The sequence below is a fragment of the Aspergillus welwitschiae genome, assembly GCF_003344945.1.
Source record: "Aspergillus welwitschiae strain CBS 139.54b unplaced genomic scaffold BDQ94scaffold_26, whole genome shotgun sequence".
In the NCBI taxonomy this organism is placed as follows: domain Eukaryota; kingdom Fungi; phylum Ascomycota; class Eurotiomycetes; order Eurotiales; family Aspergillaceae; genus Aspergillus; species Aspergillus welwitschiae.
The window spans coordinates 436650-463252 of NW_020798720.1; the positions used below are offsets into that span (position 1 = coordinate 436650).

Below are 26603 nucleotides of genomic sequence, written 5' to 3' on the forward strand. Positions count from 1 at the left end.
CAAGTTAAATCAAGTTGATAACAGCTATCGCACAACGGAGACTCTAAACCGGCCCATCGCTTTTCAACATTCGGCTACATAACGTGAGGGTACTTGTAAGTTAATAGTATCTAAATTGCGGGTTCACACTGATAGTGGCCGTACGGTACGTAAAAGAGAGTTTCGGCCTACCGATGAACAAGCTATGCCCAGGGCTTCGTCCCATCCAGGCACCACTGCTAAGAGTGCCAAGGGATTTGTTAGGACAGCCATGTAAGCGCAGTTAATTAATTTGCTCGGCATCCAGACAGGCAATATCAGCAAGACAGCCCATCAACTCCGCGCAGGGGCCTGAAGATCGAGGTCATGCTTAGTTTGCGTGATTTTAGCTCGGATTACCTGATTTCCCTGCAGAATGCTTGGGCTAACTGCCACCGGAGGCATTCCTTCCTTCCTTAGATACCAGATTGATGATTTCAGTAACTGATATATGATAATTTATTTTCTTGGCGAGACTTAACGAGGTTGGTCTGCGTTGTTTACTATACTCATCAGTTCCGTGCGGTTTGCTGCTTTTCGTATGTGGTGAATGACACAATGGGAAGGCCAGGTTGCGTCATGTACCCTAATATCCAATCCATGTGTCCATCCAGGACAGTCTTTTTTACCTGTTTGCTTCTGTCGTTTCCGTTCCAGTCGTGGTGAACTTAAGTGGACGAGATACTACGGGAACTCCTACCCCATGGACTGGCTTGGCCAGCCCTAGGCACCACTAGGGATGTATCTTGGTTGATCAGGTGCAAATCCAATACAACAGTTCGTTTTCGAGGGAATCTGAATTATTCAGCTTCTGGTATATATTACCAGGGGATCACAGCTATCGTTGCGGGACGGTGTACCACTACTAGAATCGATTCTCAGAGTGCAACAAAAGATATATTTTCGATGCCACACGCACCGGATCGCAGGTTTCAGGCTAAAACTCTATCTACCGACCAGCACATTTGACAGAACACAAAAGAAGGGTACCTGGTACTCCTGCAGCCCTAGACTATGAATATCTAAATAATCAGAAATTAGTAGGCGTAGTATACTTAAGAATATCCCGCAATGGACCACTCAACGATGCCCCCCAGTTATGGTGGTTATTCACCTTCCGCAAGTGTTGTTGTTATCTGGGACAGAAATCTCGGCACCGACTGGACCCACGCCCGGAGACAATCCTACCACTCAGATATCGTTACGAGAGGAGGGGTTCCGGCTGGGTGGGGAAACTGTCTTGTTCGCGTCGTTCAAATGCTCTCTCTCTCTTTAATTGATTAACTGGCTTTTCGAACCCCGCCGCTAGAGTGTGCCGCCAGTTCCGGTTCGGACACCGCGGCCAGGGGTTGGAACTCCAATGCTCCAAAGTCAATGATCTTCACGCTTAGCCTACTGCCACCAGAATGTCGGCCCAAGATGAAGATAGTAATGCGCCTCTTCTTGGAGGAGATCCTGCCTTGGAGTATGGAGGTATCGCGGGAACCTCGTCTAGCAAAGCCCATAATTCCTCGTTTCGGCAGAACTTGGGGACGGCCGAGGCGTTCAGCATCATCATTAGCATCGTAATCGGAAGCGGAATTTTCACCTCCCCTGGCGCCATAGACACCAATGTTCCCTCCCCTGGGGCAGCCCTGGTCGTCTGGTTCGTCGGGGGTATCTTGGCATGGACAGGGGCTGCAACTATGGCTGAGCTCGGGACGGCGATTCCGGGAGAAGGTCCGTACAGATCGCGTTTTCAAGACTCCCTAATGGCTCACTCTTTTCACCGCAGGAGGTGTTCAACCGTACCTTCAGTACATCTATGGTGAGGTGTTTGGCTTCCTTGCCGCCTGGACATGGGTCATCGCGGTGGTGCCGGCATCACTAGCAATCTTGAGCATCGTGTTCGTGGAAAGCATCTACTCGGCGACTGGGGTGACCGATCAACCCAATACCATGACACATAAAATTCTATCCGCTCTTTTGTTGCTCCTCATCAGCATGGCAAACTCGGTCAGCACCCAGTTCAGTACGCGGCTGAATAGATTCTTTGTCACCACCAAGTTTGCCGCTATCTTGGTTACTGTGGTTGCTGGACTGGGCGTCGTCGTCTATCATCTTGGTGGCTGGGATAGAGCGAGTCCATCGGCATCCCAGGACTGGCTGGCCAGAGACTGGTTTGCTGCGCGCAACACAATTGGTTTAGACGGCAGGGAGATAGAATGGCAGAATTTACACGGGTGGGAGACTCTTGGTCATTACTCCGCCGCGCTCTATGGCGCACTATGGGCGTATTCAGGATGGGACAAGGTATGATACGGCCCTTTCACTGCCAAATTAGTTGTTGGAGTATCCTCACCTTGACGGACGATCCATTGCCAGGCAATCTATATCAGCGTCGAACTCTCTGCTCCGGCTCGTCAGCTGCCTCTGGCCATCAACAACGCCATTCCCATTGTCATCCTCAGCTTTATCGCAGTGAATGTTGCGTACTACATTCTTTTACCCTGGAATGTAGTGTCAACAACTGATAGTGTGGCAGTTGTATGGTTCTCTCCTGGGTGTCACTGATAGGAAAAGTGAGCCAGTTTCACCGGCTGACATTTATCGCAGACATCATTCAATCACCTCCTTGGACCTGCATTTGGTGCCACCGTGGCGGGTCTCATCTGTCTAGTGGTAGCAGGATCCTTGCTGGGAAGTTCGTTCGTTGCCGGTCGCATGGTGGTGGCCGCAGCCAATTCGAACTGGTTGCCCTCATTTCTGGGCCGCGTGGGCTCGGTCTCAAGGCAGTCGGCCTCGACAGCAGATGCGCCCATCAATGCGATTCTCTTCTCCACGGGCTGTTCCATCGTATACATCTTCTTCGGGAACTTTCGTGCCCTGGTGACTTTCAATGGTCTGGCGGAGTATACGTTTTTCTTCTTGACCATGGTTGGCGCCATCGTCCTGCGGGTTCGTGAACCACAGCTCCCCCGCCCGTATAAGCCGATGATCTGTATACCCCTTATGTTCGCTCTGGTCAGTGGGTTTGTGGTCACTCGTGGCGCTGTTTTTGCTCCCGTGCAGGCGGTGGTGCTCATTGGATTGTGGTTGATGGGCCTGGGGTTCTACAGCGCGAGGAGGCGATGGGTAGGCAAGAGAGAGGCGGAGAGAGGCTGAGAATGCCTTTCCCGCATTGAGGCCAGAATTGGTCATGATGAAGTAGTGGTGGGTTGAGTTCCGTCGAGCGATTAGCCTGGCTTGCCTGAAAATGCACCGGAGTTCGGCAGCGAATAGCCGACGCACTGGCAAGGACTTCTTGAATACCCTGAGCACCTTCCGTTGCACAGAAGTCGCGACTTCTCTGATCAACGAGAGTAGAGGAACTCGATCCCCCGACAATCACATCACATTAGTCTTTTCAGCCTTTTTACAGCAGTGGATCTTGAGAAGGAACACCGTCACAGTTATCACCTTGGTTTGTGAACAAAAGATTGAACATCTCCCTATACAAATAACATACGAGCGGCGTCATTCAGATTCTATCATCTGTTCACGTCCCGTTCACGAAAATCAGGCATAGTAGGTAAATGGAGCACAAGGAAAATTCCATCGATGGTTTCCCAACCGACCCTGCTATGGATTGGAATGGACCGGGTGATCCAGATAACCCTCGGAACTTCCCACGAGCCAGGCGTTGCATGGGAATTGTCAGTGTGACCCTTCTCGCATTCGTCAGTGCCTTTTCAGGCGCCATCTATGCACCGGCACAGAATGCAGTGATGGAGTCGATGAACTGCAGCTATGAGGTCGCCATGCTCCCGCTCGCCCTATATAATCTGGGACTGGCATTTGGGCCGATTATTGGGGCACCCCTTTCGGAAACCTATGGTCGCAAAGCCGTCTACCTTGTGACTACCCCTATTTTCATGGTGTCAATGATAGGTGGTACCTTGTGCAACACTATATCGGGCCTGATCCTGTGTCGTTTTCTGGCCGCTGTCTTTGGGTCATCGAATATCAGCAATGCCTCGGCGACCATTCTGGACTATACGAGTGACAACGAACGTGGCACCGTCCTCGCCATATATTATGCAGTCCCAACTGTTGCGGCGACGCTGGCCCCTCTTGTTGGAGGGTTTATCATGATCCGTATCGGAGAGTGGAGGTGGACACAATGGGTACCGATAATTCTCGCGGCAGCTTTCTATTGCCTGTTGATCTTCACCAAGGAGACCTACAAAGCAGTTATCTTACGACGGCGGGCGATGCAACTAGGCTTGATGGGCACACACCGTGGGACGACGATTGGGGGTAGTCTCCGACATCTCTTTATCGTTCTATTCCAGAGGCCTATTCATATGCTCCTAACCGAACCTATCGTGACATGCATCAGCCTCTATAACGGATTTCTCTTTGGTTTGTTGTATGCATTCGTGATTTCCATTCCTTGGGTTTTTGAAAAGTATTATGGGTTTGATCCGCAGGCCCGTGCGCTCTCGTATCTCGGTGTGACTGTGGGCAACATCGCTGCCTGTATACCCCATGCTCTAATAGACAAGTACTTCTTCCTGCCGCGGCTGCAGTCGTGGAAACAAGTCCACGAGCCGAGCCTCAGAATGCCTCCAGAGGCCCGTCTTGTATCAGCGTTGGGCGGCGGCTTGCTCCTTCCACCGTCATTGCTCATCCTCAGTTGGACTGCCAACTTTCAGGTCCACTGGACTGTACCCATCATATTCCAAGGTTTCTCGATGTTTTCGTGTTTGCTTGTGTATTCGGGGACAAACCTCTTCATGCTGGATACTTACGGGCCGCTCTATGGTGCATCCGCCTCAGGGGCAATGATGTTCAGTAGATACATCCTCAGCTGTGCGTTCCCACTGTTCACTCTTCAGATGTTTGATGGCCTTGGTGTTGGCTGGGCAACCACTCTGTTGGCTGCTTTAACGCTTCTGATGGCTCCCATTCCTTGGATCTTGTGGATTTATGGACCGCGGATTAGGAAGGCGAGCAGGTATGAGACTACCATATGAGATACATCATTCGATTCGAAGCATCAACTAGCTACCCAGCCTGTCTTGGCAAAGAAGGTCTCTGGAACCGCTAGTCAATCAGATCTGATCTAGTATCATAAGAGAGACCCGATAATATGAAAACTTTGACTCAGTCCATAAGCGAAATTAGATATAGATATTCACTAAGACACAAAAGCGACATACTCACGGGCCAGTTGGCTGCTTCTATGCGTAGGATGTTAGCCTGATGAAATGTAAAACTACTACTGCATTACTCTACTGGCCCATATAGAGACTGTTATGAGCTCGGTCATCAGCTATTGCGATAATGTATGGATCATACACTTCAAGGTACGTCTGAAATTTACTGACCTACCAGGGCACCTATGGCATAAACACTGTAGGTGTACTATTAGTGAGAACATGAAGTAGAATGGAAGATTGAGAGTCTAATCAGCTAATGCGGTCTTTAGATGGAGCTCACGCAATGGCCGAGTTCGGCATTAGAAGCATGCGCAGCTTGGAAAATACCAGACATAACCCCACATGGTCAGGAAGTCACAATTTATGCTTCTTTTGTCCTTCCACCAGCGCCTGAACGTGTTGCTCGGGCACGCCTGTTGCGACCATATCCAGTCCCGCAAAAACTTCGAGGCAGTTTTGTTGGACATTTATCATTCTCTCTGGTTTACGGATCAAGTTCTTAATGCCTACAACACAAGACCTTGCTGCAAGTGAATCAAATCGCCTATGCACTTCATCAAGTACTTGCTTCAGAAAACCGACCGAGTCGTCTGGCTTCCCCGAAGGAGAAGTCACCACTCCATTGACGAAGCCACAGGCAACCAGTTCCTCGCAGGAAATCCGCTTGCTCATGATCAAAGCCTCGTTTGCCTTGGACAAACCAAGGCGCTGCACAAAAGAACGAGAAGCCGCACCTTCCGCTGCAACACCGAGCGATGAAAATGGTGTGAGGAGGAAGGTATGCGGTGCTGCATAGATGAAGTCTGCTTGCGCAATGAGCGCGGCCGGAAACCCCACGACGGGCCCATTCAGTGCCACGATCAGGATCTTTGAAAAGTTGACAAGGGTATGAGTGAGGTCCAAGTTGTTAAACAAAGTGCCACTCATGTTGCGCCGCATATCTGTTCCGTAAGGTCTGTTTCGGAAGGCAGAGCCGACATCTGTACCGCTATTTAAACAATGGATAAATTTATTAGCTATGTGGACATAACCAAAGGCCCTGTTAATCTCACGCTGAAAAGTATCGCCCTGTGCCGGTGAGGACCGTAATGGTAACGTCGGGTGTTTTCTCAAGGTGGCGGAAAATTTTACCAAGTTGATCATAATTGTCCTGATCCAGTGCGTTAAGCTTATCAGGACGGTTGAGAGTTACAACGGCGATATGGCCTTGGAGACGGACTATTATGGGACTGTGGCTATCCATACTGCACGTTAGGTCTTTGTGGTTCCTTCCCTTGTGGGAAATACTAACCAGGTCTCAGCGTGATATTTATTTAAAGAAAGCTGCGGTCTCGCCACTGGGCCCCCTTGCAGCCTGCGTACGCATGCATGTGCCCGTTTGGGCCACATGCGTGTTGAAAGTCGTCATTCGCGCAAGGCTGATGAAAGAGACTGTTGCCAGGTCACAGCTTCCATATCTTCCATAATGTACACAAATCGGGATAGCCACGGAAAGCTACACGTTACAGGTTGGACTTGACCCGATGTCCCCTTCGAATATGAGCTTTCCAGTCTTTGTCAATGGTCATTTGGTCGGAAACATGCAATTTACCCCACCCATCGTGGAGGGTCTGCTCCTCTCTATACCAGCGCCTTGATTCGCAAGCTAACCAACGAGAGATTTCCTCTGCGCATCCATCGACTGCCTCGAACGGAACCTGGTGTGAGAACCCTTGCATGACGACTTCACGCACGCGACCAGCTGCAGCCCCGCCACTTCCCCCAGTAGCAATACCCGTAGTCCGGAGCTTGTCACTTCTTAACTCTGGAAGGCTCATATGGGACTCACTGCCAAAGATGTAAAGAACACTCGGTCGTAAGTATGGCAACCGAGGGAAAAGCTCAGTTATCTCTGGACGATAAAATGGTAACGATGTGAGGGCCTCAGGATCGAGATCTGGGTGCGTGAGGCGGTTTCTAGGATCACCTACGCCTACGTCGGGGGCAGGGAGGTTGTGATAAGGTCGGGCAAAGGAGGCCAGCTCCTGCACTAGCGGAGTGGTGAGTCTCACTAATGTCGTCTTATTAGGCCGACCATTCTCGTCACTGATTTCGGATTTTGCTAGGACATCGCGCAAGCCGTACTTCACAAAATGTGCGAAGACGCGCCGATCTCAGGCCTGGTAGAAGGGTTTTCGTTTGAGTGATTCAGTCGCTGCAGGTCTGGATGGCCAAGCTTCCCGTCTGTAAACAGAGAACTGTAGGTGTGGCCGCATCACCATATCGGTTCTGTACATTGATGTGTTGCCGAGATGAGTAATTGGACGTACTATCGGTGCCTCGAAGAGAACCATAGCATGAAACAGCCTTGGATGCATGAGACTAAGGTGAACTCTGCGAAGTAAGGTATCAGCCTGCTACTTTGGATGGGCGCTGGGGTAGGAAACAAACACGGAAAGACATCCAGCACTATGCCCAATAGCAACGATTGGGCGTGGCATGTCATCTCGTTTGACATTGATCAAATGGAGAAGATCCCGACTATGATCAAAAAATGGCTTGCTGGGGGATCACCATCTGTTAGACTGCTATCTCTTGAAACTACGGTAGATCGTCTGGTAAGCTCACGGTCAATTCCAAGACGGCCTCCATTGATGATGTTGCTCTCCGCCTGATGTGCCGGATCTGCAGCCCAGATACTACGAATCTTGAGCCCTTCTTTCCCATAGCGCATCAATAATTCCTCACACACTGGCTCGTAAAGCTCCTACGTCGCAGTTAGCGACTAAAAAGACATCAGGATGTGGCAATGGTGGTCATACCTTTCCAAAGCCACCGCCAGGGGCGACGATAATTGTTGCATCTCCTGGACGGGGATTGATGTTGCTAAGGGGAATGTACTGTTTTACAGCCAAATAGAGAACACTCTCTTGTGTTATTGTGGTCGCCGCGGGATACTCTCGAACATGTTGACAAGGAACCCTGTGTTCGACTATCTTCCAAGGACTGGATGGAGACATGGCAGCTAGTAAAGGTATAGAAAGGGTGGCAAAGGCTAGATTTCTGAAGGGGAATGAGCGAAGTTATGGCGATTGTGGCAGGTTATTCCGCGCAAATTTCGTCTTCCTCAGGACGCTCAAGTAGACATGAATGAGAGCCATCTCTACCAAGCAAGAGAATCTATACCAAGCAAGAGAAGAAGGAGTGTAGCATACTGCGAGGTATTCATAGGCATTGCAACAAAAAGAACAAATATATTTGTGTCACGATGCAGTATTATCGATTTGCGGAAGCTAGGTGTCACCTTGCATAGGACGAGTGAGTTTGTTACACCGACATCACGGTCCATCCCCTTGCACTTCAAGCAAGGCTAGACTCAAAGACCACGAAGGATCGAAAATGACCTTCACAAACTTCCAAACTTAGATTTAAGCTTTGCTTTCCTCACTAATTCCCAGGCAGCGTCCGCGGATGGCTCTACTTTCAGGGCATATTTTACCGAGTCCGGACTGCTTGTCTGCCGCTCGGCATGCCTGGCGGCTATGCTCTGCAAGATAACAGTGGTTCTGAATGCGAAAAATGCATCTCCCCACCAGAGATCTGGTTCGGGGTCCCAGCCTGCAGTCTTGACATACCACTGTAAGCACTGTGCGCGACTAGGCAATCCTGCAACCTTCCCAGAACGAAACATTGCCACGTCCTGGTTCAGGCCATCCCAGAAATAGGGATGCGTGAGGTTGCAAAAATCTGAAAGGGGATGGCCCATGGTCGCCATTTCCCAGTCAAGGACCCCAATTACCCGTGATTCAGTGGGATGGAAGATCAAGTTATCGATCTTGTAGTCACCATGCACTATGGTATGCCGATCCTTGGGTCGAGGCTCATGACGACAGAAAAAGTCGACCATTTCGGTGTAATGCGGTAACTCTCCAACAGGGACCTTGGTCAAAGGATCTTCCACCTTTGCTTGTGCACGGGATAGATATGTAAACGTCGACAGCTGACGGTCATAGTAGCCTCCTTGCTTACCAAAACTCTGCAGCCCAACTGAATGGTAATTGGTGGTATGAATCTTGCCTAACACTCGTACAGCATCTCTCCACCTGATGATCCCAAGTCAGACAGGAATAAAGACCAATGAAGGCATATCAGAAGGGAACTTACAAGGCTGTCCTCTCGGTGGGACTCACCCCAGGCATAGAGAAATCGGTGAAGATCCGACCATCCAGAAACTCCATAACGTAGAATGGGGTTCCGAGAACATCATCTTTTTCGTACAAACAGTAGGTCTTTGGGACTGGGACTTCAGTCCCCTGGAATGCAGAGAGTGCTCTATATTCCCGCTCGATTTGATGGACCGTCCTGGAGAGGAGCTTTCCAGGCGGTTTCTTTCGCAGGACATACGCTATTCCACCGGAGTCCGTAATCTTATAGGTTGGATTGGATTGTCCCACTTGAAACTGTCACGTAATGGTAATAAGCTTCCATGCACTGTAGAAATGAGACTAGGATAGCTCAACTTGTTGCACGTGGAAAGGAGGTCGGATCTGAGGCAATGCCTGAGTAAGGAATTTCTCAAGGGCATGAATGTCGATGGGCTGTCCTGCTTGGTCAGCCATCTTGTGGAATCAGTCCCCAAGTAAGCGCTACAGCAGCCGGATATTTCGACAACTTGACCATTAGACAGAAGCTTCTAATACAACCTTTATATGCCGGTTGCGGCAGAACTACCATTCGAATGAGAACAGAAAAGACCAGAAACGCTGACAAAGCGCAAACAACCATGGTTTGCATATGCATCTTATTCACGGCCAAAACGAAATTTCGTTTGAGGTTTAGACCTACTTTATGGGGAAGGACCAACATGAACTTGACCACATTGAGATTTTGAACGTTAAACTTTCCGAATCCCTGCAAGAGTGGTCATACAGCGCCAACTATTTACTCCACTTCGGTGAACCTAAGCCGAAAATCAAGGGGTGGGGTGGAGGCAAACAATCCTGAAGGATGTGGAACCTTATCATCTTCAGTCTCAACGTAGAAACGTTCAGTAATCAGCGCTATTTGTCGTTTGATTTGCGCCATCGCCAAGTGCCTTCCAACACAACTGCGCGTTCCGTATCCAAAGGAGAGCATACATGCAGTACTAGGAGCACCTCCCGTGGGTACCTGTGTGGGATTATGTGGATCGGAGCGGTCAATCCACCGTTCAAAGTTGAACTCCTCCGCATCATCTCCCCAAAGTTCACGACTACAGTTGATTGCCTTCGGACAGATACCGATGTGCGTCCCGCGGGGAATCCAGCGGCCTTTGATAGTAGTGTCGCGAATGGCCCTGCGAAGCAGTAGCCCGAAAGAGGGAAAAAGGCGCAGTGACTCCATGACCACCGCATTGAGGACTGGAAGCCGTTCGTACTCGTCTTCGTCAAGCTCCATCCTGCCACGCTTGGCGTTGCGTAACTCTTTGCGCACAGATTGCTGAGCATCTTGGTTGGCCGCGAGACAGTAAATGACAAAGGAGAGCGAACCCCCGGAGCTTTCGAAACTATTTTCTTTCAGTCAACTTGGATCATGTTTTCTCATATCGGAATACCTTACCCTGCAGCAATGATAGTTCTTAGTTGATCTATGTATTCATCGTGATTGAAAGGACCCGACTGTTCCAAATTGGACAGGTAAGTGAGATGGTCTCCTGTTCTTTCATTCTTCGCCAGCTTTCCTTGCATCATGTTGACGACGCTTTCAACAAGGAGGATCCTTGCTTTATCCATGTCCTTTTCTTCCGTGGAAGGGACTAATTGATCTAACCAGCCTGGCAATAGGTTGTGTAAGATAAATCGTATCTTCTTCTGACGGTTGCTGGCGAACAAGGTTTTGAAGGCCTGCAATATATGTGTGTTCCGGCCTTTAACAGAGTCCAGGTCAATGCCAAGTGCAAGAATGCTTCCAGTGTCCATTGTAGCTCTGAATACAACGTCCGTGACGGGAACAACAGCTGTCCCTTTCCCTTCGCTGCTTCTCTGGCCTTCACCAGACATCTTGAGTAGTGAGGAAATATATTCATTGAACTGCCTCGATTTGGCGGTCAGCAGAGGGCGAACAATGTTGATGTTCGTTTGATTGAAAACGGGCATGAAGGTCTTCCGGTTTCTATTGTGCACCTCCTGTTCCTGAGTGACAAGGCTATCTCCAAAGAATCGGACCGAGTATCGCCGGAAGGCACGGGACTTCTCAAAGTCGTAAGAGCGAGTTGACAGCACCTCAACTAACCCCTCGTGGTCCGTAGGGACTATATACTCAGAGCCGAACAAGCCAAAGAAATGCATGAGTCCGCCTGGGTAGGCTCTTTCATTGATCCAAGCTGTCACATTTTTCGCTAGCGGTTCATCGAAAACATCGAACACGCGGTCGTAGAGCCAATTTACCGACTGCAGCGGTTAGCATCAGCCGGAGAGAAGATGAGGGAGGCAGTATTGGCTCGGACCTGTGGACCAGGAAGATCATTGAATGTGCTACGATGTCTTTTCAGTATAGTCGTCGCACACACTGTCAAAGGCAAGGAGGTCGACCACGAGACAATAACAGCACCAATAAGTAACAACGGATCGCGGGGGAAAATACCCAGGTACCGCATGAGGGCATATAAACAAGTGCACCACGCGTAGTAGATTGCCTTGACGTTAATCTCGTGCTTAGCCATCCCGTCAGTAAATGATGAAATGGCAGACCTGAGCTCTTGAATCACTCAGTTACTTCTAAAAACTACGCTGGGAAGAGGAGTCCTTCTTATAGATACAGGGTCATGTTTGGCGCGACAGCAAATCTTATAAAGTTGGCGTAGGTTTCACAAGCCTGGCTCACAATGTAGTTTCTTTGGCAAGATACTGAAAGTGGATTGAGTTACCGAACAACAGTTACTCCCATCTAAGTGCTTCATGCCGAAGACATGAACCTGGGCCTGTGCATAGTCTCCCATTGCCTCCGTCAGCAGGTGAAAGGCATTGCGTTGACGTAGAGCGGCGGGCCACCGCATCCGTATAGCACTTAACCGAGTAGACGCAGATTTCCTGTATTCGATTATGCCTAACTGCCTCTTCTCATTACTTGCATCTCCTTGCTTCACTCTCCTTTCTTCATTCGCCTAAATGAGTCGACCTCCCACCCATTCCTACTTTGAAGGCTTCCACGATGATGGGTATATAATGGCAAGGTATGATGTAATACTTGTCTATACCTGGCCCGCTGCTTCTATCCGCGCGCTCATTGTGAACATCCGGGTAGAGGTTGAATCAGCCTTAAAAGAACTCATCTAAATTGTACAAGTATTGCTCATGAAAAATGTTGTATTCTTTTTGTCGTTATGTTGGAGTATACATGACGGATTTTGAATGTATTTTTCTATCTTTCCTCATCATAGCTCGGATGATATCGTCTCGTTGCATTAACCCATAATATGTCGAGGGCGATGCACCTAGCCTAAATGGCACTTCTATGCAACGGTTTTCCCATCACCATGGGATATCCTGAAAATTGCACATCCTAAAACCATACAGACTACTCTGACCATGAGCGTTGATACAGTCACCAGTCATCTTCGGTATGATGTAGGTGTCCTAATGTAGAAATCTTGATATGAAATGGAGTGCATGAACACTAAAATCTCGCCTCGGCTCTCGCCCCATATCTGTACGTGTGGAGGCGCTAAGCCTGGCATAAAATCAGGGAAATAGAAACCTAAGGTCCGCTTTAGCTTTGGGGCAGGCCGGCTGGGTCAAAGCCGCGTGAATGGTAGCATGGATGGCTGTTTTGAAAAGAAGTATGTCTAGTGGCGAGTCCAACAACTGCAGCGTCGGTCGCGAGAATGACACCCAACTCGGGAAGATCAAGTTGCTGGGGCATGAACCGGTGAGTGTAGTAGCATTCCAACAATAAGCCGCCCAGTGCGTATGCTTTGCTACTTGAACGGTCCCCAGCTATGGGAAGATGTAGTAGGCTGGGCTAGTAGTGGTTGCGATGGGGCAACTGGGACTCGGCTGCGTGGACAGGACTAGTACATATTTGGTGTCGCTTTTATTCGAGGTGGGAGGAGATTTCATGGGCATTTCAACAAGCCTGATAGATCACAGAGGATCGTGTTCCGGACTGGCTTATATTACAGGTTCCGAAATAGTGGGTTACTTGAATTGCTCACTCTTCCGCGGTTTCTGTGAAGAGTGGGTCGGTTGGCAAGTGTTGGGATGTCCGACAGGGGCGAAAGGTCCTATCATTCGGGATGAGACTCGGGTCACTGAGATCCAACACCGCGCTTGCAGTCTCGAGCAACGTATAGCGTGAATTAGTTCAAAGATAGAATCGTAGATATGTTAAATTTCGTGGCATACCGCTTCCCCGTGGGGACGGAAGCAAAATCAGGGTACTTCATTGCATTGGGTTGTAAATAAATGAACTAATCTTTGGACTGACCTCTGTTGGCCTCGGAAAGCAAACACGGCAATTGAAGCGAGAGCCCGCCCACCTCAACCCGAATACTCTCCACCTACGCTAATTCACGCTACGAACTGCCAAGAATAGAGAGGTAATATTGGAAAACACTAGCTAGATCGTTCATGTTCATGGTCGAGATCGCACGGTCTCGGGGGATATTGACGCGAGACACTCGCAGCGTGTCTCGGACGTTCACAGACAAATCTCGTCACTTCCCCCCAACAATTGTGGTATCCCACAGCGGAAAGGGGAGCAACAGCGTCACTTAGCCTCTAACTCCATTGCCACCGTTGAAGCCAAAAATGCAAGTTCTGCGATGTGGAATCCACGGCTTTCATGAAGTGCTAGGCATTGATGTGGACGAGATTCGCTTTTATTGGACGATTGAATCCGATGATAAGCATGCCTCACAACTTGCCTACCGGGTGGTGCTGAGCACCGATGAGGCCGCTGTGCAAGGAGAGGCGATCGTTGAGTCGAAGCTGGCCTGGGATTCAGGTCGGGTGATGAGCAATGAGCAACGTAACATCATCTGCAAGCCCGATAATGGCTTCCAGTCGACTTGCAGCTATTACTGGCGAGTGACCCTCTGGGATCAGTCAGAGCGACCGCATCATAGCGCCGTCAATCACTTCTTCACAGCCTACCCCCGATCCCACCTGCTGCCTCCCTATAGCATGAATCAGACCTACATGCCGCATACCAGTCTCATTTTTCGCTCCTGGTTCGAGGACGAGTCGAACCGATGGAAAGCCGTGTGGATCGGTGACGGCGGCGACAAACCAATTTACCTTCGCAAGGCCTTCGATTTGGCCCAGCCGCCAGCCCGTGCCATTATGTTTGCCTCCGGCCTTGGACACTTCAACATGACTGTCAATGGCTCCCCAGCGTCAGACCACCGGCTGGACCCCGGTTGGACCAACTACCATCGTCGGGTGCAATTCACAGCCTACGATGTGACGGCCCAGCTGCAGACAGGCGCCAATGTGCTGGGCGCTCACCTCGGCAATGGTTTCTACGCGGGCGACAAGGGGGAAGATCGCTTTTTCTGGCCAATGTACGAAGACAACACTTATGTCCGCTATGGCAACGAGCTCTGCTTTTTCAGTGAACTGCATCTCTTCTACCCCGACGGCTCACACACGACGATGATTTCGGATCCGTCCTGGCGTGTCCGCAAAAGCGCAACTAGCCTCGCCAATATCTATGCCTCCGAGAACCACGATCGACGACAGTATCCAACGGGTTGGGACACACCCGACTTTGATGATGCAGACTGGGCCCTCGCAAAGCCGCTGACTGGCCCCCGTGGTCATATCTACTACCAAACTCAGCCACCTGTGGTGTTGCACGAGACTTTCCAACCGGTCAAGATAACAGAGCCGCGTCCTGGTATGGTATGCTATGATCTGGGGCAGAACGCCTCAACGATGGTGCGCGTGGAGGTTGAGGGACCGAGAGGATCGGAGATCATTGTCCGTTATAGCGAAACGATCCAAGAAGACGGCACAGTGTTGATGCCAGATCCCTTGTTCAAGGAATTTGAGACTGGTGTCTTCTCTCGCATTCACCTGGCCGGCACGGGCGCCCCTGAAATCTGGGAGCCCGACTTCAGTTTCACAAGTGCACGGTATATCCAAGTAGAAGGAGTCTCCTTGGACGGCAGTGACGGCCGCCCAGTCATTCGATCAGTTGTGGGACGCCATATCTCATCAGCTGCCCGCCGCCTGGGCACGATGCAGACCGACAAAGAAGATGTGAATCAATTGCTAAGCGCTCTATCCTGGACCTTCAGCAGCAATCTATTCAGTTATCATACCGACTGTCCCCAGATTGAAAAGTTTGGCTGGCTGGAGGTCACTCATCTGCTGGCACCGGCGACACAATACGTTCGCGACATGGAAGCTCTATACACCAAGATCCTGGATGATATTCTGGACGCCCAGGAGCCCAGTGGGCTGGTCCCGACCATGGCGCCTGAGATCCGATACATGTGCGGCCCGCTGCATGATACCATAACCTGGGGCTGTGCCGTGTGTCTTCTGCCCGACATCTTGAGGGAGTACTACGGTTCGACTCATGTAATCGCCAAGGTGTTCCCCGCGGCGGTGCGATACATGGAGTACATGCGCACCAAAGAGCGCCGAGGGGGCTTAATTGAACACGGACTTGGGGATTGGGGCCGTGGGATTGCCTTTGGTAATAACCAGGCTAATATCGAGACCGCTATCTACTACCGGTGCCTACAGTGCGTGGCTATGATGGCTCGCGAGTTGGGTGAAATGCAGAAGGCGAAAGAATTCGAACAGTGGGCCGCTCGGATCTACGCCGTGTACAACTGTCACTTGCTAGTCACCGATGACGCATCTCGACCCTACGCCTACTACACCTCATTAGACAACTACCCAGCACGCGACCGGGATGCAATCGCCCAGGCCATGGCTTTGCAATTTGGACTGGTTCCAGAACAGCATCGCAAGGACGTGATGGCTGCCTTCTTGGATGATGTAGCGGATGGTCGCATACGTGCCGGAGAGATAGGGCTACGTTTCCTCTTCAATACCCTGGCCGATGCGAAGCGACCGGATTTGGTGTTGCAGATGGCCCGTCAGGAAGAGCACCCGTCCTACATGCGGTTTTTGCGGCGTGGAGAAACAACTCTGTTGGAGTTTTGGCAAGACGAGTGCCGTAGCAAATGTCATGACATGCTGGGGACTATCTATGAATGGTTCTATGCGGCGGTCTTGGGTTTGAAGCCTACAGGACCGGCATATCGTACGTTTGTGGTAGACCCGCCTTATAACGCCGAATTCAAGCATGTCAAGGGAAGCGTGGATTGCCCCTATGGAACTATTGCCGTTGAGTTTACGCGCAACGAGCAGGGTCAGGCGGTTGTGAATGTGCGTGTGCCCTTTGGCACTACTGCCATTGTGAAGCTTCCCCGCAGCGGCAAGTCTTCGGCATATTGTCGGGAAGGAGAGGAGAGTCGGGCAGTGGACGGGGGGGAGGTCAGCCTGAGCCACGGCGTGTACTCCATTATTGAAGGATAGTGATAATTAAAGCCCAAACTGGTTTAGGCAGCGTGACCAAACTCTAGAATGGCCTGATCGTGCCGATACACTGTTCTCCGCGTACTGTGTCGGTAGGATGGTGACCGAGCCAGCCTCATCAAACGTTCGGAGACAAGGGTAAATGGAATCAAGTCGGAAGGTTTCCGGGAATGCCTAGCATTTGTAGCTATTCTTCTGTTTCTCTTAATCTAATGGGGCTCGGGATATCCGAGGTCCATGGTTGTTTTGTCTGTGGCCTTGGCTAGCGGCTTAACCCGGTTCGAACTGGCGCGCCGCGCTTAGGGCTCACCACCCCGGATGGATCAGGAGTTCATGCGCTTGGCAAGATGGGAACAAGCTGATCTGGCTCAACTTCGGCAACGATATGGTCCTTACAATGGCACCCCCGGGACGATTTCGGGTCAGTGTCTCCCGAAGCCGTCTCCACGTTTACCCCAGGATCAGTGACTTCGGTTCGACGCGGCGGCAATGGAGCCAAGCTACAGCCCATACACCGACCCCAGCTTGTGGTTGGGGTTTACTGGAGATACCCACCAAGTCAGTAAGGCACCAGTTTACCATGTCCTAGCCTCACGGCTCGTATATAGCTGGAGGCTGCTACCTAGCTTTCTCATTACGGTTTTGGCACTTAGCAGAGCAGGCATCCGACATTCCAGCCAAAATGGCCAAACTATCAACATTACTCTCCGCTGTCTTCTTGGCCATTGGAGGTAGACATATTTTCTCCTATTTCCTCTTGGACTCACAGGTGAAAACTCATTAATAACTCCGGCGACGACGAATAGGCTTTCTTTTCGGATATGACAGTGGTATCATCACCTCGACGATCGGCCAAACCGAGTTCATCCGATACTTTAACAACCCGAACGACACGGTGACGGGGGGTGTAGTATCCGCCTTCCAAGGCGGTGCCATTCTCGGAACCATCATCAACATCTTCACTGGTGATCGACTGGGACGGAAAATGTCCGTCTTTGTCGGTGCCTGCATCTCCATTGTGGGCTGCGCGCTGCAAGGCGGGGCGATCAACATGACCATGCTCATCATCGGTCGGTTCATTGCGGGTGTAGCTGTGGGCATGCTGACCGCCACCGTGCCCATGTACGCCGGTGAGATGGCCGAAGCCGCATCCCGCGGAATGATGTCGGGTCTACTGCAGTGGATGTTGAGTTGGGGGTCTTTAGTTGCGCAGTGGTTGGGATATGGATGTTCCTTCAATAGTACCGATTTTCAATGTGCATCTCCCCTTATTATGGCTTCTTTATGCTGCATGTGTACGAAGTGTCTAACCTACATCCACAGGGCGCTTTCCACTTGCGTTTCAATGCGTCCCTGGTCTTGTTCTCATGACCGGTGTCTGGTTTCTCCAGGAATCCCCCCGTTGGTTGATGGAACAAGACCGCCACGAGGAGGCGTTGGCTACACTACACCACCTGCATGGCGACGGCACTCCAGAAAAGTCGCAGTACATCGAGCTGGAGTATCAAGAGATCCGGGACACCATCGAGGCGGAGCGCGCACACAACACCATTACTTGGACCTCCATCCTCACCAAACCTTCCTGGCGTCGTCGCCTGATCCTCGGCTGCGGTGTGCAGGCCTTTGGCCCATTGTCAGGAATCAACGTCATAAACTACTATGGGACGCGCATCTACAGCTCATTGGGCATCGACACGCGCACCACCCTGATGATCATCGGTATCTCAGGCGGCCTGTCCATCATCTATTGCACCGTCGGACTCTGGGCTCTCGAGCGGGTGGGTCGGATCCGTCCGCTAATCGTGTCAGCGGCGGGCATGGCAGCAGCACTGGTGTGCAATGCAGCCATGTCCCAGCATTATAATGAAAGTAACACTAATCAGCTACGGGCAATGGTCGCAATGAACTTCGTCTTCAGCCTGTTCTATACATCGCCAGGTATCATCTCCTGGGTCTACCCCGCGGAGATCTTCCCCGTGGATATTCGAAACCAAGGCAATTCCATCACCACTTTTACTAATTGGACCGTCAATCTGGTCTTCGCACAGTTCTCGCCTACAGCCCTGTCCAACATTGGCTTCCGTTACTTTTACGTCTTCTTCGTCTTCAACCTCATTGCTATGATCTGCTATATCTTCTTCTTCCCGGAGACCAAGGGCAAGACCCTCGAACAGATGGACGAGCTGTTCGGGGACGTGATGACTCCTCCTGGAGACCTAAAGGGGAAGGATGAGCCCCAAGTAACAATGATTGAAGACGCTATGAATGTTTCATCCTAAGCCATGGTACGTTGTTTCCCATTGGCTGTTGGAATAGGGGGGTATGCTTTCAGTAACTATGTGAGACGCTTGGCAAACACTTGCTTTTCGAGTTTTGGGGTTTGAACAGATCTGTCACCGTGTCGTCATATACATAGTCTCCAGCTCTCCTGTGTGTGCGGAATCTTCCATGGGCTCTTATTGACGAGAAACTCGAGGGTAAGGGAGTGAACCTGTGGTGTGGTCAACCTCCCTATAACACCTCGAAGATAGTCGGACCTGGGTGACTTGATGCGATTACACCATCCCGAGTAGTTTCATCAGCAGGCTCGAGTGCATGCTGTGTTGCAACGTGTAACGAGAGAACACCACTAGCTGCCAAATGCAATTCATAGCCTATCCAGTGATGCCACGTAGAGTCGCATTAACATTTATGTAATCTTGTTTAAGACCAAGTGATAAGAACACACATTTTCATATAGGCTTGACCGGAGTAAGATTGCTCCGTTTGCTTGCAGACTCTAATAAAGGTGCTTTTATGATTCATTCGACCCTGTCTAGTGATTGTACTCTATGTCCCAAGCTCTGTTCACAGTGATGCCTTCCTTGTCACATGTGGCTTCTTTCTTGAGGGCTGATAACGGGATCGCGATGGTCGTTTTAGTATGTGGGTTTTCCATTGTCGAGAAACGGTGAGGTCCTTCCTCGGTATGACTACTCAGAGTAGAAAAGGGCTGCGTGTCCTCGTTATCGTAGGAGCTCGACTTAAGTATTTTTGTAGCCCATGATGACGCCTGTGCACGTTTCTGTGGCGTAGCCCAAGACGGTGGGTCGGCCGATTGGTTGGTGGCTTGAGAACCAAAAAGCTTTCGTCGACCTGCGACCCATACGGGTCGCAACGTTGGGAGGCAAGCTTTGATACAGTCACTACCACGTGTCATTAAGTTTACCAAGGACAGCACGTACCTGAGACGATTGCCAAATCAGCCTCGATGTTAGCCCAAATGGCTTGATTTACCCAGTTCCAACTGACGTCCGCATCAGTACCTTGAGTCATCACTGAAACGAGTCGCATTATCGAGGCGATACACACACTGTTCGGTCAGTTTGCTAATGGCAAGAATCTGAAGGCGAGGCCGACTTACAAACTGCTTAAAAGAAACATCGACATAATAGCCTTCTTATGGCTTTTCGAGGTATTGAGTTTCATGATATAAGGTATAGGGAGTGCGAGAAGCGTAACATCGATGATGATATTTGGGATTGAGATGGCAAACAGGAATTTTTGGCTGTCAACATTGCAAGATGCATCAACAGATTGATCCCATAATCCTCGAGTAGGTATACATTGCAGCAGGGTGAGCAAAAACTGAAAGTGTCAGAGAAAGTTCTCTTCTCGAGGGCAGAACAACAACACTTACTACAGCGATACCCCACATGCAGACCAGTGTGGAAATAAGGCTAATGGGAATCTTTATGTTCGCTCTGTTGAATAGACGCCAGTACAAGGCCAGGATGGAGAACTTGACAAGGACAATGACTCCCGTGTAAGTGAGTTCACAAGAGAATAGCCCGATATATGCGTTCTCCGTAGCATTGGGTCCGAATGTTTGAATGTGCCTTCCCAGAGCGCGAGGTATCCCTACATCTGTCAACTTCTGATACTTGTGTAGGATGAAATCGGTCTCGCCTTACACCATAATAACGAAGCCGTCAGACCAGTGCCGCAAGCCTAATCAACAATATTAGGGACCCTCAATTGGGAGCAGAAGCGATAGTACGTACCAAAGAGGCTAAAATCAACCAGTCATCAACCCATATACCTGCAGTGTTTTTCCAGCGGCACCAGAACCGAAGACCAACACAGAGAACAGCGACAAAGAACGGTATTGTTGAAGAAGCATACAAATTAGATTGACGAGACTCAGAAAGGTCCACAGAGGGCATGGATTGAGACATGATAGTCACAGAGAGTTGTGAATTTCTGAGAAGCAAATCAATGTTCATGCAAACAATGTAACTCTATTTGTGGAGACCTAACTGTACGCAGTGCTCACAGTGAGAAGGATCCTTTATAATGGGTACTGCATACTCCAAGTAATATAACAGACATGGCTGAACCAACCGGTGGGCCAATACTTGCCCTTTCCGCCCCTTCAGGTATTGCAACTGGGTGTGGGGCTGAAGAATTGGAAAGGGAAAACTAACAGGGGTTTGATAACGAGTCAGAGTATAGTATGGAAAGCTGTTGCTTTTCCTCATGGTACCTCGGCTCGCGCCCGTCGATGGTTAGCTCTTCACAAATGCAGTAACGGGGGTTGTCTGGATGCTTCTCATTGGGAAGTCCCTGCCCGGGAGACCCTGAGACACCACCATCGCGTCTGCCTACAGTCTGCCTACAAAGCAGCGCACGTCCTACGCTGCCGAGTAGGGAGGGTGGATGTGTGGACAATGCATGGGCTGTGTCCACCTGCCGCTTCTCGCGCCGGTCCGGCCTCCATGCTTATGACCCCCTCATACTCCGTACCGATGGATCCTATCTTCTTAGTCGTCTTATTGGTTTGGTTTAGCCCAGGGTGAATCCCCCATTCAGGAAGAATAGGAAGTGATTCTTGCGTTGCCTCTACGTGCACGGGAAATTTGCCTGCTGTGGATCGCCGATGTACGCACGTCTCGTTTCGCCCTCCGTGCAGTGGATCTACGGGTCTATTAGTATTCCCACAACTTTGACGACCTTGTGATGATGATGGGCATGTCATATTCTCAAACAAGACAAGGTGGCGCAGCTAAGCACTTCCCCGGGGGCCAAAAAGTTTGGTACTTTCTTGTGCAAGGCCCCTTCCGAGGTTTCGGCCCGCCTCAACGGCAATGATCCCCACTATTGGGGCCCGAATTCAGGAATAGCATGGACAACGAAATCCTTGCCGATCGTAAGGTGCATTGTTTTATTTCAGCCCCCAAAGTGCCCAAAACCATCCCTCACTAGCGTGCGGCAAGCTGATGATCCACTGTTTCCTCCCGTAGCGAGTGGCTGATTTTTCACAAACCAACACCTGGGCAGGTTTCTAGTTTGCAGTACGTATGGGGGGTTTTCTTCCCAGCTTGCTGTCTCCTGATGAAAACAGTATATTGTTCCAAGGCTACACGAGAACTTTTGGATGGAGTTGCCCCCAAAACCTAGATAACAATTCAAGCGCTATCAGTTTATTGGTGTTGGTTTAATTGCCCGCCCTCAATCCGTAGACTAAATCAATTGGCCCCTACATTTTGTAATCGGCATCGCACTAAGCCCGTTATAACAGTTGTTGAATTGTTGTTGACTCCACAACCGTCAGTGTGAGATGTGGAGAGGCTCGAAGGGGGCTGTCCTGACCTACCGAGATCGGCATAGCGTAATGTAACGATCATTTGGCCCCCATCCGCAGGTACATGTGCTAATACACGAATTACCACTTACCTGTATGTACTAGCCGTTGCACCCTGACGTGCGGCTGATTATGGATGACCGGTCCTAACGCTCAGCCTACACTACAACTTCGCAGGGATCATACATTAACGTTAATCTTGGCAATTTTAGTTAATCAAACCATGACAAATAGATACCACTAACTAACAGTTCACTAGTTAACTAACTCTGCCAGTCCGCCTTCTTTAGATTACTGCCTGGTAGCAGTCCCGACTTCTCATTCCATTTTCATTTTTTCCTTCTCTTCAATAATATTCACCATAACAACGTCGCAAGCTATTCTAAAGTCAGAACCCATTCCAATATGTCTCCTGCGAACCTCCCGATTATCGTTATCGTTCCAGGTGCCTTTGGCACCCCCCAAGGCTTCGAGAAATTGCTACCGCATCTGACCGAAGCCGGATACGCAACACACCCAGGATCATACCCCAGTTGCAACCCCTCTGATCCGGCCAATGTGTCTTCCCCCCAGGATATCGCTCACTTGCGTGACAATGTGCTACTCCCTCTCTTGAACGAAGAAGGAAAAGATGTCGTCATCATCGCACACTCATACGGGGGTGTTGTGGCAGGTGGCGCAGCAAGAGGACTTGCAAAGGGGACCAGAACAACCCAAGGTCAATCGACTGGCGTGATTGGCCTTATTTACGTGGTGGGCAACATCACACTCGATGGTGAATCTCTGTTCAATGCGGTAGGCGGTGCTTACCCCCCTTTTATCAAAGTCGACAAGGTACGGTCTACCCAGAACAATCGCAGTAATAATGATAGGGTATTAATAATTTTGTCCCCAGCCATCTCAGGGCCTCGCTGTCATCGAACCAGCGATGGACGTTTTGTACAATGACTGCGACCGTTCCCTTCAACCGGAATTGGATAGGCTAATGCAGCCACATGCACTCCGAGCTTTTGAAACTGCCGCCACTGCGCCAGCGTGGGCGGAAAGTGCATTTGACGGTAGGAGAGCATATGTGCGTACTTTGGACGACTGTTGCAACCCTTCATCGTTGCAGGATATGTGGCTGGAGAAGTCCAAGGTTGAATGGGAAGTTGTGGATTTTAAGACCGGACACATGCCTTTTGTGAGCCAGCCTCAGGCTTTGGCGGAGCAGGTTACCAAATTCATTGATGGTTTTATGGCAAAGTAAATAGTTTATACAGAGTCTATCACATGGTGTAGGCTTCACAACACACACCAGTCACGTTTACTCGCTCCATGACTTATTGCCAACTGGCACCATTCCTATGCATACGGCCTGGCCAACATCAATTCAATTCTATCTCTATTCTTATATCTGATTGATGATACTAATTAAGATGCTAGCTATGCAGGTGTCTCACTCTCTGAAGCAAGAATATTGTCTTGAATGCCATCACAACCCTCAAACTCGCGTAAACAAGTGAACGACGCATCCTGAGGCGAAGGCAGGTCGCCGCGGCGCCTAAAATCACTGAACGGAACGGAACGAAAGTAAACATATACACAAAAGGCAGCCTGAAAGGTCTCATGATGATAGTAGTACTAGTAGTAGTAGTAATTACCTAAAGAGTGAATCCCAAACATCTCTAGATGCTTTCGCGTGTTGAGCACAACTGAAAACAGAGGTAGGGAATCATAGCATGTGAGAGTTTTCCTAGTCCAGGTGTGGTAACTTAATTAAAAGAACTCTCCATGCACTCTATGCTCAAAGGCTAGGTTTAGGTAGTGTATGTGACAGACATAGGTATTCCTCGCTTGTACTCCCCTCACTGCTCCGTTCCATCAATTTTCTTCGTGACCCAGACCAGTTTTGGAACCATGATCGAAGCACCATTCAAAGTCTCCATCATCGCGTTGTGCTCTAGCTTCTTGGATGCCTCCGGTGTCTTGAGTGCGTTTTCTGCAAATTCCTTCCATGTGCTCACATATCTATGTGGATGTTAGGTAATAATAGACAGCTAGTGTTGGCCTGATTTATAACTCACACATCACTCCAAAACCGAGCATTTCCGAGTCCGTATTCGTACGTATAAAGCATTGAGCCGGTGAATCCATTTTCATCCATTATTTGCGTAAGGCCATATTTCCAACTGGGGCGGTAGTAAGCTCGCACCAATTCTTTCAACAATTTTCTTCTAGTACACTTACGTGTCATATCCTTTAAGCTGGGAGAAGAGTGCATCAAGGTTTGACGCTGACGTCCCAGGTACCGATTTGATTGAACATCCAATGGTGTCAACCTCGTCCCACTGAAGGTAGCCGCCGGGTCCTTGACGCAATGGGTCGTCAGCCTAGCAATATAATTGGAATTCAGAGACATACTCAATAACTTTTTCAAGTTTGCTAGAATCGGCCTAGGGTCATTATTCTTGACAACGACCGTGATCAGACGAACATGTACAATGTCGAAGTAGCCTATGAACTCATCCGGCACATCTTCAAAAATATTCCAGATATGCATGTGTATATTGGCGGGTAGCCATGGCTTAGGGCCAACTTGGTCCAGGCTGATATCGAAGCCATGTAGATCAACGGACGGTGGTTTTCCACGAGCAAAATCGTGAAGCCAAATACTGAAAATGTCAGATATGAGTACTTCTCGACTAGACAAATTACTGTACCCGTTTCCAGTAGCAATATCAGCGACTCTCAAGTCAGCAGCACGAGTGTCGATATCGGGATGAACCAAGAACCCAAGTAGCTCCTTCCAAAGATAATGCTGTGCCGTAAGTCTAGTTATAATATTAGTGAAGTTACACATTAGCATCATCTTAGGTAAACTAACCGAGTGTTTGCGTTAGAATCGCGCATCAGTGCATAAGGATCCTTAGCTTTCACAGTGGTCCCATTCCAGCTGTTCGCTTTTGGTAGCTGTGGTACAGTGTCATCTTTGGGGATTCTCATTATGAAGATATTATGGTTATGTAGTTGTAGTGAACAATTTAAGTGAGGCTCTGGAATTCGAGGGGTGGCTTTGGAAGGAATTTGCCTGGTTCAGAAGCAAGCTTTTATAATGAATTGAGAATCTTGATGGTAGCAAAAGTACTATTCAATAACGTCTAGCGAGGTACTGGTACCTACTAGCGCCTCCAACAACCTGCTAGGGGTATATTAGGATAATCAACGAATTTACATAGAAGTAACACCAAGTGAGGCCATACAACCTCAAAGACAAGGCAGAATTCAGATAATTGTGGAGCTGTGAACATTCGTACATGTTGTGGATTGGCCTGTTCCACGTATCAATACGTTCAAGCATATACAAGCATGTGAACAGTACAGTGATCCGTACTTGCTATGACCATTTGTCGGTCTTTTCCAACGGTAAAATGGGCCCTTATGGAGCACACTTCTTAGCGAAGGAACGATATGATTTGGCTCCATTCTTGGTTACGGGTCGTTACACATGGCCCCCACTGTCAGGTTGGATATTTGGCCCTGTGCTTATTATGGAACGTTATAGACGGCCCCCATAGTTAGGTTGCATACTTGGCCCACTCTTTGTCATGGGACGGCATAAATGGCCCCCATGGTTAAGACGGCACTTTGGCCCTATCGAACAATACCTTCCCAAGTTCCTTTATTAGGGGAATGGCTGCTTTTTATATGCAGAAGGAGACGCCAGCATCAAGTGCAGAGGTACTAACAATATATATATTAACCGGGAATTCCTCTACCAATGAGCATCTGCTCTTCTGGGGAATCTAGAGGGCGAAATCTTAGAACAGCCATTGACTGCATCGCTTGTACTGTCAGCCCCGGCATCCTCGGCAATGACAGCGACTGGAAGTGATACTAGTGCGTGTAATATATTTACCTTAAGTGGGCCACTAGACCCACTGATGATCTTTTCGCCAAGTATCAGACGAGGAGTGGCCAGTGACAGCGGCTACTGCCGGAAAGGAGGGGAAGAGACACATTCGCTCAGCGCAGCAAACACAAGCACTCCTAGCGACCAGTATTCATCTATTATCTTGGCTATTTTATTGTTAAGATGGGCATAAGACAGAACGGGACAGGAGAACATACTGCTGTGAATCCCATTAAAACTACTAATTATGTATGCATGTATATATATGTATATATATATATACATCCACGATAAGTAGCTTTGCTGGGTTTAGTCAGTCTTCTCATTTGATAAAGAAGAAAGTATTGCTTTACAAGCCTATGAAAAGAGTGTTA

At 49.5% G+C, this 26603-nt stretch overlaps 10 protein-coding genes across 10 annotated transcripts; 5 read left to right on the forward strand and 5 right to left on the reverse strand.

Annotated features, from left to right (window-relative positions):
* Positions 1-184: 184 nt before the first annotated feature.
* On the forward strand, positions 185-3359 carry BDQ94DRAFT_180789 (amino acid permease-domain-containing protein; the record flags this gene model as incomplete). The annotated part of the gene is made up of 9 exons (XM_026773724.1): positions 185-252; positions 504-589; positions 692-759; positions 847-947; positions 1143-1244; positions 1424-1737; positions 1793-2310; positions 2383-2544; positions 2614-3359. The coding sequence occupies 9 exons, from the start codon at positions 185-187 to the stop codon at positions 3160-3162; spliced, it is 1968 nt and encodes a 655-aa protein (XP_026624113.1). The 3' UTR covers positions 3163-3359.
* BDQ94DRAFT_180791 (MFS general substrate transporter) lies at positions 3082-5358 on the forward strand (the record flags this gene model as incomplete). The annotated part of the gene is made up of 4 exons (XM_026773725.1): positions 3082-3564; positions 3722-4996; positions 5173-5228; positions 5315-5358. Exons 1-4 carry the CDS (start codon positions 3254-3256, stop codon positions 5356-5358), a joined length of 1686 nt encoding a protein of 561 aa, XP_026624114.1. The 5' UTR covers positions 3082-3253.
* Positions 5359-5555: 197 nt separating this feature from the next.
* BDQ94DRAFT_160973 (enoyl-CoA hydratase/isomerase family protein) lies at positions 5556-7914 on the reverse strand (the record flags this gene model as incomplete). The annotated part of the gene is made up of 4 exons (XM_026769292.1): positions 5556-6189; positions 6254-6430; positions 6708-7353; positions 7809-7914. 4 exons carry the CDS (start codon positions 7912-7914, stop codon positions 5556-5558), a joined length of 1563 nt encoding a protein of 520 aa, XP_026624115.1.
* A 672-nt stretch (positions 7915-8586) lies between these two features.
* Positions 8587-9799, reverse strand: BDQ94DRAFT_180793 (phosphotransferase family protein; the record flags this gene model as incomplete). Its single annotated transcript, XM_026773726.1, has 3 exons — positions 8587-9283; positions 9345-9640; positions 9701-9799. 3 exons carry the CDS (start codon positions 9797-9799, stop codon positions 8587-8589), a joined length of 1092 nt encoding a protein of 363 aa, XP_026624116.1.
* A 322-nt stretch (positions 9800-10121) lies between these two features.
* Positions 10122-11880, reverse strand: BDQ94DRAFT_160976 (cytochrome P450; the record flags this gene model as incomplete). The annotated part of the gene is made up of 3 exons (XM_026769293.1): positions 10122-10725; positions 10779-11608; positions 11728-11880. 3 exons carry the CDS (start codon positions 11878-11880, stop codon positions 10122-10124), a joined length of 1587 nt encoding a protein of 528 aa, XP_026624117.1.
* Positions 11881-13966: 2086 nt separating this feature from the next.
* On the forward strand, positions 13967-16714 carry BDQ94DRAFT_180794 (bacterial alpha-L-rhamnosidase-domain-containing protein; the record flags this gene model as incomplete). The annotated part of the gene is made up of 1 exon (XM_026773727.1): positions 13967-16714. The coding sequence occupies one exon, from the start codon at positions 13967-13969 to the stop codon at positions 16712-16714; it is 2748 nt and encodes a 915-aa protein (XP_026624118.1).
* A 682-nt stretch (positions 16715-17396) lies between these two features.
* Positions 17397-18993, forward strand: BDQ94DRAFT_180795 (sugar porter family MFS transporter; the record flags this gene model as incomplete). Its single annotated transcript, XM_026773728.1, has 3 exons — positions 17397-17445; positions 17521-17970; positions 18038-18993. The coding sequence occupies 3 exons, from the start codon at positions 17397-17399 to the stop codon at positions 18991-18993; spliced, it is 1455 nt and encodes a 484-aa protein (XP_026624119.1).
* Positions 18994-19529: 536 nt separating this feature from the next.
* On the reverse strand, positions 19530-21085 carry BDQ94DRAFT_160979 (uncharacterized protein; the record flags this gene model as incomplete). The annotated part of the gene is made up of 7 exons (XM_026769294.1): positions 19530-19885; positions 19939-20066; positions 20118-20341; positions 20394-20614; positions 20668-20704; positions 20758-20956; positions 21030-21085. 7 exons carry the CDS (start codon positions 21083-21085, stop codon positions 19530-19532), a joined length of 1221 nt encoding a protein of 406 aa, XP_026624120.1.
* A 1613-nt stretch (positions 21086-22698) lies between these two features.
* BDQ94DRAFT_147982 (alpha/beta hydrolase) lies at positions 22699-23703 on the forward strand. Its single transcript, XM_026767117.1, has 2 exons — positions 22699-23171; positions 23233-23703. The coding sequence occupies exons 1-2, from the start codon at positions 22743-22745 to the stop codon at positions 23584-23586; spliced, it is 783 nt and encodes a 260-aa protein (XP_026624121.1). The 5' UTR covers positions 22699-22742; the 3' UTR covers positions 23587-23703.
* A 481-nt stretch (positions 23704-24184) lies between these two features.
* BDQ94DRAFT_172541 (class I SAM-dependent methyltransferase) lies at positions 24185-25322 on the reverse strand (the record flags this gene model as incomplete). Its single annotated transcript, XM_026771971.1, has 6 exons — positions 24185-24347; positions 24404-24508; positions 24567-24687; positions 24741-24991; positions 25040-25150; positions 25204-25322. The coding sequence occupies 6 exons, from the start codon at positions 25320-25322 to the stop codon at positions 24185-24187; spliced, it is 870 nt and encodes a 289-aa protein (XP_026624122.1).
* Between the last annotated feature and the right edge of the window lie 1281 nt (positions 25323-26603).

Excerpts from the sequence above, each read along its gene's own strand:
- BDQ94DRAFT_147982 (XM_026767117.1), top strand. The coding sequence starts at position 22,743 with ATGTCTCCTGCGAACCTCCCGATTATCGTTATCGTTCCAGGTGCCTTT. Across the intron at positions 23,172-23,232 it reads CTTTTATCAAAGTCGACAAG|CCATCTCAGGGCCTCGCTGT; the intron begins GTACGGTCTACC and ends TTTTGTCCCCAG.